Here is a 12,987-nt window from a genome sequence, read left to right as displayed (position 1 = left end):
TCACGTTACTTGCTTTCCTAGGTTATGCCTCTTTCTGGCACCAGCATTTGTTGTTTCCTTGAAGATCTGCTCTTGGTGATGGTGGGGTGTCTGGAGGCTGGTTTATGTTTCACATGATTGCTCCCTTCCCACTGTAGCTGCACACGTGTATCGCTAGTTTCTATTTGTTTATTCTTCAATGCATTTCTCTGCTTTAGAAATGCAGTATTTTATAAAGGTAGCCTTTTAATTCTTCACGAAATACAAATTATAAATATATTGGTATAGGCTCTGAAAATTGATCATCTCCAACATGTTCCCCTTGCTACTTGGTAGGTATATAATGCAGCCACCATATATAACCATTGTGAGCTTGGAAAGTTTATAACATAAATAAATAATACAAAAACACATGGTATAATCTCAAACTCAAAGCTGAGTCATTGGGATTTGTACGCTCCTAATGGCTGGCCACAGGCAACGTTTTCTACTGAGACCCCAATCACAGCACATTGGGACAGTCTCCTCGTCCTGAAAAATTACTGAACAGCCATTTAAAGAGACAAGATGGGCACACCCTTGCTCCCGTACATAGATGAGGAGACACCCACGGGCACCCCAAAGTTGAAAAAAAGCAGTTTTTCAGTTGGTGTTTGCAAAATTTCCCCACCACCTAGTTTGTGGATCTCCAAAGGCACACCCACCACAAACTATGTCCCAAAGTTCACAAACCCATTACAGAGTTCATATTATGAACCTGGTAGACCCTCATTTGAGTCCCTGTCATAGTTCACAGACTTTTTACCTTGATTGTGAACTGTGATATTTGTGAACAATGTTGGGTCCCCTGCAATACTGGACTGGACTCTGTACACAGTATGAGGACTACACTCGTCATGTTGTTAATTTATTAACTTCCTTTAAAGTCTACAATCTTTTGATACATTTAGATGCCATTTAAAACCACCCCCTGTACCAGGTACGGTTTTGGTCCTGTAAATTCTGTTCCCCCTTCTGTTGCACTCTGAGATTTCATCTTTTCTCTTCCTTCTCCAGGTATTATGCCATCTGCTGCCAGCCCCTGGTCTACAGGAATAAAATGACGCCAATGCGCATTGCTATGATGCTGGGGGGTTGCTGGATCATCCCCACCTTCATCTCCTTCCTCCCCATCATGCAGGGATGGAACAGCATCGGCATTGTCGACTTGGTAAGCACGACGCCTGCAAAAATGAGTGACACAATGTAATGCTAAGTACAAACTTTTATTTAAAGGTATGAGAACGATTTGGCGAAAAAGCATGTGTTTAATAGCACTATACATTGATCCATGTTATCATGTTTTTCTTAATTATGATCAGTGTAGTTTTTACATTTGCATTTTAGTTGTCTCGATGTAAATACGTCATTTGGACAGCAACGAGCAGTCCTGGCAAGTACCACGCATCAGGCATTAGACTAACGCATTTCAGTGTGGTGCTCCGCATCACCGTGCTGAAATGCATTGTCACACATGAAGCTCAGTTTTATCGCTGTCACAGAAAGCGCACTGCAGTGTGTGGCAGCTGGTAGTGCGTGTCATTGCTTGGGCGAGCTGCTCATGTAGTCTTCAGCGCCTTCCTAGCAGCTCAGAGTCAGCCTCACAGAGTGGCAGCCAATGCTGCTACAATGTATCTTTTTTGATTCCCATGGGGCGGGCGTGCAGCGGGGCTCTGAGTCACTAGACAGCCTGAGTGATGTCATAGGCCAGCCCAGGTTCAGTGAGTGACGAAGTCTCAGATAAGCCGTAGAGCAGCAGGAGGAGGTGACCTCACATCCTGCTTCCAGAGAGCGCTGGAGTTATTAAATGTTGTGGGGACTCACTCTGCTGCCTACTGGCCTGGCTGCTCAGTCTCACTCACTGGTTTGCGGGCGGCCGGGAATTATGGTGCTTGGCCCCGCAGCACACTTCTGTTCACACCTCACTCAGACCTGTCCTGACCAGCCGGGTCGCCCGCGCTGTGGGGCCAGCCCACAAACTAAATGGTCAAGCTGCCCACCAGCAAATATTGTTTCCGGGCAGTCCGGGCGGACCGACATGAGGCAACATGCAGTCACGAGACCACGGTGAGAGGCTGAGGGCTGTTCATCACCGGTGCAGAGTCCTACTGCCTCAGCCTGGTTGCCGAAGAAGGCCAGAACGAACACTGTAAGTTAACCAGCCACTAGTTGTCAGTCGGAATAACACAATCAAATTAAGTTAATTTTAGGCGAGCGCCAATTTATTTATTCCGTAATGCTGCAGCAAGCGGTGCATTCGTTATTGTGGTGTTGGGCCTTAGGCCCTCATGACGGTAGTAAGGGACACGGACAACTAGATGTATAATACCGTAAACTGGCCCAGGGCACGTGCGCCCGCCTCCTTTTTCTTAGCAGGGTCACCTGACTGGTGACGCCAGTGGTGGGTGGGTGTAGAGTGTCACATCCTGGTGGAACACTGGAATGTATCCAGCCGGATACTACAGTTATGACTCCCATGAGGCCGAATAAGGAGGACAGCAGCAGGCGGGCAAGGCTCCCCAGCACAGGCAGCAGCACACAGTTTTGCACAGTCAGGAAAGGGGGAAGCGTAGAGCATGGATAAAGAGGTTATTTCCAGCCAGGGCAACAGCCAGGTGTAAAGAGGGGGTCTGGTTGGGGGATCATGGCAGGCATATTTCATTTTTGTGCTCACATAGGAGAGAATAAGAGCAGCACTACAGCACAACCAGGGCAAGTTTGAGTCTAGCCAGGAACTCGGGTGGCAAGGCAATTTCACAAGGAGCCCCGTAAACCACGTCGGCCTTAGGCAGCTGCAGCCAGGACAGCTAGCAGGGCATGGTATCCTATGTGACCTGTAGGCTTTCCGCGTGCACCTAAAACAATTTTTTGGGGTCAAAATCTGCAGATTATGCAGAAGATGATGGATTATATGGCAAATATGGCAAATCCTTAATTATTTGGAAAATGCCACTGCTACAGAATCAAATAATTCTAGTGCCCCTGACTAAGGTGAAACTATTCCACATTTAAATTTTTGGAACACCTCACCATAGCGAGGTTGACATGCCTCAAATTTACAATACTCGGCTTGTGCATGGGCTCTTAAGAGCTAGAGCTGTAGGTTTGTCAGATGATGTGCTTGTCTAAGAGGCTGCCGTACCACTGACTGAGGAGGCTGCCGTACCACTGACTGACGGAGGAGAACGCAGAGCGTGTATGGCGTGCTGACGTGGCGAGGCATAGCTGGTGGCAGGTGGGAGGAGCTGGGCCGAGCAAACAGAGCAAGTGGAGGTCAAGGAACTGCCGGTGCCGTTTTTACGCTACTGGGACTGGGACCACCGCAGACCTGGGGACCTAGGGACGAGGCGACGGCGGTGTGGAGAAGCAAAGACCAAGTAAGTCGACAAGCGAGGGTTGGTGAGCGGCGGCGCAGCATAGCCGCAGATAGGTCGTGAGCCAAGCCCAGGCCTCAAGACCTCGCTCCCCCCCGGTCGCATGGTGCTTCGCCCTGCCTGCTTAACCTAACCTGCCCCCAAGTTACTCTCTACAGGTCACTTACAGAGGGCATTTACCGAGCACCCGGTTATTACCGTGGCTTGGTCCGGTGCAATGGGCAGCGGGCACCAGCTCCACTCTGCTCTGCGTGGTCTACCCCCCCACCTGCCGCTACCTACCTCCCCTCCCGGTTGGCTGCTTAGGGCGCTTTGGCTAAGCCCCCCAGCTTTGGTTCTGCTCCCCCCGCCTCCCCCTCGACTCCCCAGGCTCGTTGACATCCTGCCGGCCCCGCCGCCCGAGGCGGAGACCAGACCGTGACGGTTCACGTATTCCCCCCGCCCTACGTGTGACCCCATCTGGCTGGCTGAGGTGTTACATCTGGGGGTGTGTGTCTCTGAGCCAAAGCACGGATCCTAGGCCTCCGGTATGGTTGGTTCGGTGGACAGGTGGCTGCGAGCCATTGGGCCGGGGCAGGGAACAAGTGAGCAGTGGGGTGCCTTCATGCAAAGCACCAGCAATAGCAGCAGCATTTGATATCTGACCTCCAGCCACGAGAAGACAAGCCAAAGACAACCCAAGATCAGAAAATTCGCCAGAGAGACATTAGGGTTCCTCACGACCCTTACGATTCTCCAGAACCTAGAAGAAATATCCCAGCGCAGGTCTGGAAGAAGGTCCCACTACATTGGTCCCTACACCAGCTGGCTCTGAACAACCACGTCCTTCAATAGAAGTGATGAGATCTGGGAGAATAAGAAAAGCTGCCACCGCATTAAAACGGAAGAAATCAAAACAGTCGGCAACCGACGAAGAGCGCCCCCTGGCTAACCATACGAGCCCTCTGGCCCTCCAGGATACACTTAAGGCTCTAAAATCGCCCCCAAATGGAAGGCAATTCACTAGCATCAGCAGCACGCTCCTTCCCTGTGTACCAGCTCCGGACGAACTAAAACCCTTGACCCTCTTGGACTACTTTAAGAAAGCCCCGGACATGGCAAAGTCTTCCTCTCTCCCTCAACCTCTAGAGGCAATCAGGCCCTGTGTCTCAGATCAACCAGCAAAGACAAGCATGCTCCTGCCGCAAACGCTGTTAACAACAACTAAAAAGCCTGCTTCAGCTCCGGAAGTTTACATCTTTGGGTCTGCATCTAACGACCAGATGACTGCCCGGGAGGGCAGTGGGAGGGCCACTCAAAATCCCCCACCAAGTTATCAACCCTCATTGAGTCAGTTTCTTCCTCCTTATGCCATTCACAAGCAAGAGGCCAGCCCCACCCAACCACCTCCAGCGAGCCCTACTCACAATTTAAGCCCCCTAGCATGGCAACCATTGCAATCAGAGACCCCATTAACATTGCCATCTCAAAACACTGCAGCGCTAAAGGAGGTTACCCCAGTCCCTCACCTTCAACTAATCTTCCCACAAATTCACGCGCAAAATAACCACGCACTTAATAATGACATACTTAGCCCCCCCTACTACATATCCCAAGCTCTCCAAAGGGAAGCTTGGACTCGACCAGTCTCCAACAATGCTTATTCTCACCACCAGCAGCAATAACAATTTCACCAAAATCACCTAAAAAACCTGACTCAAATGATCAACTTTTAGCGGACCTGTCCTTCTTCTTTAAAAACTCTCAAAACTCTCCTAATCTTACTCCAAAATCGAAGTTATTTCAAGAAGCCCCTACAATATCGAGTATCTGGCCTCAATTACTCCAAACTTTTCAATTGACACTTACTGCAATACATACACTACAGCTTCAGCACTCAACCGATGCACGCCACGACCGAACCACCGCCCCCCTCCACCACCCTCCGCGCCTGGACCCCGATCAGCACCGAAGACACCATCCGCACGATGAACTCCATCCACTCCGGATCTCCGACAGACCCCTGCCCTCACCACGTCTTCAACAAGGCCGACGCTGTCATCACACCCCACCTGCGGGACATCATCAACACCTCCTTCGACATCGCCACCTTCCCGGAGAGCTGGAAGCACGCCGAACTCAGCGCCCTACTCAAGAAACCATCAGCAGACCCTACCGACCTCAAGAACTACCGCCCCATCTCGCTGCTCCCGTTTCCGGCCAAAGTCATCGAGAAGACCGTCAACAAGCAACTGGCCGCCTTCCTCGAGACGAACGGCTCCCTCGACCTCTCGCAGTCTGGCTGCCGGGTCAACCACAGCACCGAGACCGCCCTGATCACAGCTACAGATGACATCCGAGCCCTGCTCGACAACGGAGAAACAGCGGCCCACATCCTCCTGGACCTCTCCGCGGCCTTCGACACTGTCTGCCACCGTACCCTAGTACAGCGCCTCAGCAACATCGGAATCCAGGAGAAGGCACTGGAGTGGATCACCTCCTTCCTCGCCGGAAGGACACAGAGAGTCCGCCTCCCCCCGTTCAGATCAGAGGCCACCGAAGTCATCTGCGGCGTTTCTCAAGGCTCCTCGCTCAGCCCAACACTCTTCAACGTCTACATGAGCCCCCTCGCAGCCATCGCACGCCAGCACAACCTAAACATCATCTCCTACGCCGACGACACCCAGCTGATCATCTCCCTCACTAACGACCCCGCCACCGCCAGAGCCAACCTGCACGAAGGGATGACAGACGTTGCCACATGGATGTCGAACAGCCGCCTGAAACTGAACTCGGACAAGACGGAAGTCCTCATCCTGGGATCCTCACCCTCCGCCTGGGACGACTCCTGGTGGCCCTCTGCCCTGGGCAGCGCACCCAAACCCACAGACTACGCACGCAACCTGGGCTTCATCCTGGACTCCTCCCTCTCCATGACCAGACAAGTCAACGCCGTCTCCTCGTCATGCTTCAACATCCTGCGCATGCTACGTAAGATCTTCCGTTGGATCCCCACCGAGACCAGGAAGACGGTCACCCAGGCCCTCGTCACCAGCCGTCTGGACTACGGCAACTCCCTCTACGCCGGAACCACCGCCAAACTCCAGAAGAGACTCCAGCGGATCCAGAACACCTCAGCACGACTCATCCTGGACATCCCCCGCCGCAGCCACATCTCCGGACACCTGAGAGACCTGCACTGGCTCCCGGTCAACAAGAGAATCACCTTCCGGCTCCTCACCCACGCACACAAAGCCCTACACAACCAAGGACCTGGATACCTCAACAGCCGTCTCAACTTCTACGCTCCCAAACGCAAGCTTCGATCGACCAGCCACGCCCTCGCCACCGTCCCCCGCATCCGAAGAGCCACCACAGGAGGAAGGTTCTTCTCCTACCTGGCCGCCAAGACTTGGAACTCCCTTTCGACCCACCTCCGCCTCACCCAGGACCACCTCGCCTTCAGGAAGCAGCTCAAGACCTGGCTGTTCGAGCAATAGGGGACCCCCTCCCCCCAGCGCCTTGAGACCCTCCGGGTGAGTAGTGCGCTATACAAATGCTCTGATTGATTGATTGATTGACTGCCTTAAATTACCACTCTGATAAATTAGACACGCAGGTCGACCTACTGAACACTTTAGCATTGTTCACAGCAGGGATCGACAATAAACTGGATACATTGAACACCTTAATCACAGGAGCACAATCATCTTCAAAACTAGTACAGTCGGTCTGTTGCTGCTCACCTATCATTGACTCACTCTCCTCGCTGCCAGCCTTTCTATCCACTGTAATAAACGAGGTCAAGCTGTTGAAGGGAGGCAGCCCATCTGCAACCTCCCGCCAGCAACCCCAAAAACCCTCAAATCTGATCTCAGAATCAGTTAACCTCCCGACAACTCCTGCAATTGGGACTCAGCTGAGTGGGGAACAAGACCCCCGATCAAGTCAGACCAACAACCAAATAAAACTCCACCAACCCCAACCACTTCCAATGTCATCAGCGTCGATCGAAGCATCGGCCCTAAAAACTTGGTCAGCAAGTGGGCAAACACACCCCATCGGCCCCAATGTGGCAGGGCTGTCTGTCAGCCTAGCTGCTCCCGCACTGTCCAACCTCGAAACACTGCCTGCCCCCTTGCCACCTTGCAGTAAGAGAGAGCGCAAACGCCAGCGCAAACAAAGAAATAAATTAAGAGCAAACCCAACAGCCGTCCCTCCGAAATTATTTCCTCTCTTCTCAACGGCATTTAATAAACAAGTCTTAAGCGCTCCACAACCATCACCAACCTCAACAAACTCCAGTTACAGCCAACCAAAGGGGGACTTACCCCCAAGTGCCTGTCAACAGACCACTGGTTGTAGTCATGACTCAAACATCATATCCGCGGAAACCGTGGCATTAGAGCCACAGCCTGCCATAGAAAAACTAAGGCCCAAACCCAACGAACCAATCACACCGAGGACTACAGTCATGACAGTACAACTTCAACCAGCCTTGCCATCAATCCCACCCCGGTTGGGAAAACCTAACACTGGAAATATCCTTTCAAAAACAAACTACAATCATAAATCAACTTCACTTATAAATAGTCAGACATAGAGGCAAGGCCCTCGACATCTGCCCCAATCCCAACGGGGACCAGATACAGGTTCCTCAATCGACAAAACCACCCAGTCCAACCCAAGCCCAAGTAACAAGGGGACTAAACGCGATTTACAATACACCAATATTCTCCTAGCCCCCGAATATAAATCAAAAGGTCAGCATGACACCCTTAACAGGTCAAACATAATAAAATTAGTGAATGGCACCTCGGGTTTCGAGGCACTGACATCGGACGACATAGAGTCCATCGAATTCCTTCCACCAAGAGGCACACAACCATCCGAGGTAACCTTGGTGTCATTTAGGTCGGCCTCCTGGGCAGGAGTATTTTTGGATCATAAGGCTACCTTCCGGGACTGGGGCATCAGAATCTACCCCTACTCCACCCCAGGTTACCCCACAGTGTTACTAAACCAGCCAGTTACTCTGACAAAAGCTGAAAGCCCTAGATCTGGACTCAAAACCAGGCCGTACTCAATTCTAAAAACTGCGTTAGGAATAACAGAATTAAATACAATTCCTCCAACTGTGACCTCAACCCTGATAAAACCCAAGGCTGGGGATGGCTCCCGGCTGTCTTGTCTAGTAAAAAAACTGACTGACCACATGAAGTTCCCCCTGTGGACCACAACTGTAAAGCATTGGCACAAGCAAGACCCCAATCATCCCCACTGGTAATCGTCTCAAACCCCCAGGCAGATTTTACTTTTACATTGTGTTCATTGAACATCAGCGGTCTGCAGCAGAAAATAATCAACTCGGAGACGCTCTCCTTCATATGCGGGCACACTGTAATAGCCCTGCAAGAAACGTGGGCTACTCAAAGTTGTCCTGTCATTGGCTTTATTGAACTATGCAAACCGGGAATCGGAGACTGCTGCTACGGACACCCTAAAGGGGGCTTGTCGATCTACGTCTCAAATAACTGAAAAGGTCCGATCATGCCACTAAACTTTGACGAAGACTGGCTACTTGGTGTCAAAATCAATTCATGGTGCAAACAACGCTCACTTATACTTCTTAATGTTTACATCAATCCAAGCACGCGTACAAAAAAGGTCCATTTGGCACGTCTAACAAAAATCATGAGGGATCTGGCCGTGGACCAACCCGATTCGGACTGCATTGTTTCAGGGGACTTTAACACCAACATCCAGGATGCCAGAATACGAACGGCTTTTCCCATTCATATTAACTGAGGCAGCGGCACAATCCAAACCCCCAAATCAAGTTCACTGTGGCCTGGGAGAACTCTGCGTGCTGCAATTCTACAGTGCCGGATATCTGGTAATGAACAGAAGATCGACGGATGATACTCCTCCAAAATGGTCCTGGACAAATGGCCATAAACAATCTTACCTGGACTATACCATCTGCAATTTAGTCCTGCTCCAACACCTGGACAGTTTTAACATCCAACCGCGAACGGAATGTGACTACCGTCCCCAGGTCATTACCCTCAACATAAAGCCAGAGTACCATAAATCTGCCCTAACAACATGCACAGGAATCTATACTGAAAATCTGAAGCGCCTAAGATGGAGTGAAGAAATAAGTCCCAACATCATGAAGGCAAGTTTGGCTCTCATAACAGGTGGAACAGATCAGGTGGCCTCCCCGACTGCTGTATGGACGATGCTCTGTGCACAACTGGTAACCCTCTTTCCAGCTAAACAGCATTCCCACAAGGCTACTTCCATCCGTCAGTTTTCACTTTCAAACCATTCAAGTGTGCTGAAGAAATCCAGAAACAACGCCTTGCGGTCTCTTACAAAATCTCCAGGAAATAACAAGCTCCTGAATGCGTACCAAACAGCTCAAAAATCATTCAGACTGGCCGTACAAAAAGACAAACGAACACACCAAAATCAATTTTGGTGCAAACTACTATGGGAGAGTAAAAACCGCAATGCAAGAAAATTCTGGGGCTTAATCAACCGCCCTAACTCGTGTCCATCAAGCTATGGGTCGGCAAATATACAAGAATCCGATTGGGCTGCCTTCCTGACTGACCACTTTAGGTCCCCAGAGAGCATAGCGCCTATAAGAATCTGCGCCCCCAAAGAGACGGAAACCACCCCTAGTAATAGCTGGAGCAGGCCTACAGGTTGTTTAGACTTCTGCAGTGATGATATCCAGATCACCCAAGAAATGGTTACCAAAGCTGTGTCAAAAGCAAGATCAGTTGGAGTTCCGGTCCCAAACGGCTTACCACAGAGTCTGTTTAAATCAAATATAGCTCTTTGGTCGGGGCACTTAACCAACCTCTTTAATTTCGCACTAAGAACCTCAATAGTTCCGGACACTTGGAGTGGCGCAATAATCCACCCAATCTACAAATCAGGTTCCCGCGCCTCTCCAAGCAATTACAGACTAATTGCCCTCCTAGACATCGAGGCCAAGCATTATGCAGGAATTCTTTTGAAGGAGCTGAGGTCATGGGCAGAGCAGCACAACCTGATCCCAATGAATCAAACTGGTTTCACCGCTAATTCCGGTACTATGACCAACTAACTGACATTGTCCATAATCGTCGACAAAGCACTTTCAACATCTAGGGGTGTGTATTGTTGTTTTGTTGACTTTAAAGCTGCTTTCAAACGGGTTCCTAGGGCAGCACTATGAGAAAAGCTAAACAAATGGGGGATCCCTGAAAAACTCCTGGAGGCGATTATCCAACTGTATTCACGCACATGGGTACAAGTGAAGTTGGGGTCTGGCACGCATCTCTCTCGGAAAATCATGACAACCAGAGGTGTCAAACAGGGATGCATGCTGGCCCCACTTCTCTTTAACCTGTTTATAGCTGATTTGTCGGTTACACTGGATGAAACAAACAGTCACCCCCCCTAAGGTAGGAGGTTCGGCAATAAGTAATCTTCTATACGCCGACGATTTGGTTCTTTTTAGCCTTACACGGGTTGGGTTGCAAAGGCTTTTGGACAAGCTACACAGCTACACCACTATGAACCAACTTGAGGTTAACTTAAAGAAAACCCAAGTGGTAACCTTTGGAAGGAAACGCAACGTCGGTGGTGGGTGGTCATACAACAATACAAGCCTAGCAACATGAAGTACACATAAATACTTAGGGGTCCATTTTGACTCTAGGGGCAATTTCGCCAAACAGCGCAACAAGATCTCAGTAAAAGCCACGACCTTACAGGTGACCATCTCCAAGCTCTCAAAAAACCTATCTGGTCCAACCTTATCATTCTTATTGGAAGTTTTGAGAGCCAAAATTGGGCCCACCCTGGCGTATGGCATCGAGATATTTAGGGGTAAACTAAACACCAACTTATATCAACTTGTGACCAAAATCTACAAAAAAGTCCTCTATTTGCCTAAAACTGCCTCTGCGGCCCAGATCAGACTAGAACTGGGCTTATTAAATTATGAGCCCTCCAACATCGGCACATACTTAAATCTGAAATAAACTCAGACAAGCAGATATAGGCACATTAGAGTCTTTAGTTTGGTTAGATATCACTCAGAAAAACCCAGGGGGCTCGTATGGTCGCCTTTTTAAGGATTCTATCCGCGAAATGTCGGCGGGTGACCTATGGGCCCTTAACACTAGCATGACAGCATTTAAAAGCAGTTTTAAAAAATGCGTCAGAATGAGCTCCCTCATTATCGACAAAGCTAATTTCTCTAAACGCAGTCATGCATGGGCAGTTATGAATTCCTATGGGCGGATATCTCCCGCTACCTATCTCTCTTGCACTTACTCACTGTATTTAAAACGCAGCTTTATGGCTATTAGAATGGGTGACTGGCGATTCCTAAAAGATCTGCCCCCTTGGCGGCGCACCACGGAAGACTTAACGTGCAGAGGGTGCGCTAAGACAGCTGAAACATTGGAGCACGTGGTCTGCCTATGCCCCGCCCTTATGTTCCAACGCAGAAGCAAACTTAAAGCAGAGTGGAATAGGCTGGGTGTTTGGACCTGCAGAAAGGCAATTATGACAGCTTTGAGCCCTGAAAACACAGTTTTAAACATAGGCCTTATAACCTATATACGGCACGCGCACCGTAATTTTACGCAAATGCCGGAAGGATCAGCTAATGCTTCCTTCCCTTATCTAACTGTTTAAATTAAAACTTTACTTTTAAGTTTTTAAAACTGTTTACAACCGGTAGTATCTTATCATAATTCCTGTTACTGACTAGTTCGTTCTGTTCTAATTCGCCTGCATTTTATCGTAACTAGTAGTAATTTCCCGAATATGGATTGTTTTTTACAAGTTGAATGTTGTTAACTGTTAGTGCAACAAACCCCTTTTGTCCTAATGTTATGTGTTTTATCACCTTGCACACAATGTTTTAATCTTTAATATGTAACAGAAATTGAAAGACGCGATCCGGATGATCCTCATTTATTAATTGTTGTTAAACTGTGTTTCTTTATCTCATTTAATAACGTGCCGAGTTGTGGGAATTACTGAGATGCGCTTTTAAGGATATATTTTTTTTTATATCCAAATAAAGATTATTATTATTATTGAGAGCTAGAGCTGGCCCTTGGCTCAGCATTCCCTGTTAATTTGTCGACTCGCCCACCTGCACCATAGTCAGAGCCGCAGGAATTATGCGTCAGGTGAGGACCAAATTATGCCTCAGAGTTGAATTATAAGGCAAGAAAATGCTAATTATGCGGTGTAATGTGACAGATTTTGTGATAGAATTACTATATTATTTTGGCCTTTTTATACATGCTAACGCTGTCTGGGCAAATGTTGCACCTCATTAGTACCCATATAACACCCAAATACAATTGGCAACAGAAAGATGACCGTTTAACCTTTGTGAAGGGTCTTTCACTTTGCAGCAATAAAGATAGTCATGGTTTTAGTACCTTTAGATACATTCACGCTAGAAACAATTTTTTGGATATAAAATCTGAAGATTATACAGTAGATGATGGATTATATGGCACATGTGGCAAATCCATAGTTATGCGGAAAGGGCCACGACCTTGCATAATTTTAAGTAGTACAATTAGGG

General features: G+C 48.9%; 1 protein-coding gene across 1 annotated transcript in view; it reads left to right on the top strand.

Moving 5' to 3' along the window:
- Nucleotides 1–12,987, top strand: part of HTR4 (5-hydroxytryptamine receptor 4) — a 569,808-nt gene that overhangs the window by 510,522 nt on the left and 46,299 nt on the right. Inside the window, exon 4 of the mRNA XM_078652966.1 lies at nt 1,036–1,189. Within this exon, the coding sequence (XP_078509092.1) occupies nt 1,036–1,189 (154 nt within the window). The remainder of the gene's footprint in view (nt 1–1,035; nt 1,190–12,987) is intronic.

The sequence above is a fragment of the Lissotriton helveticus genome, chromosome 7 (assembly GCF_964261635.1).
Source record: "Lissotriton helveticus chromosome 7, aLisHel1.1, whole genome shotgun sequence".
Taxonomy (NCBI): Eukaryota; Metazoa; Chordata; class Amphibia; order Caudata; family Salamandridae; genus Lissotriton; species Lissotriton helveticus.
The sequence above is the reverse complement of the archived record's forward strand: the minus strand, read 5'-3'. Positions and strand labels throughout refer to the sequence as shown.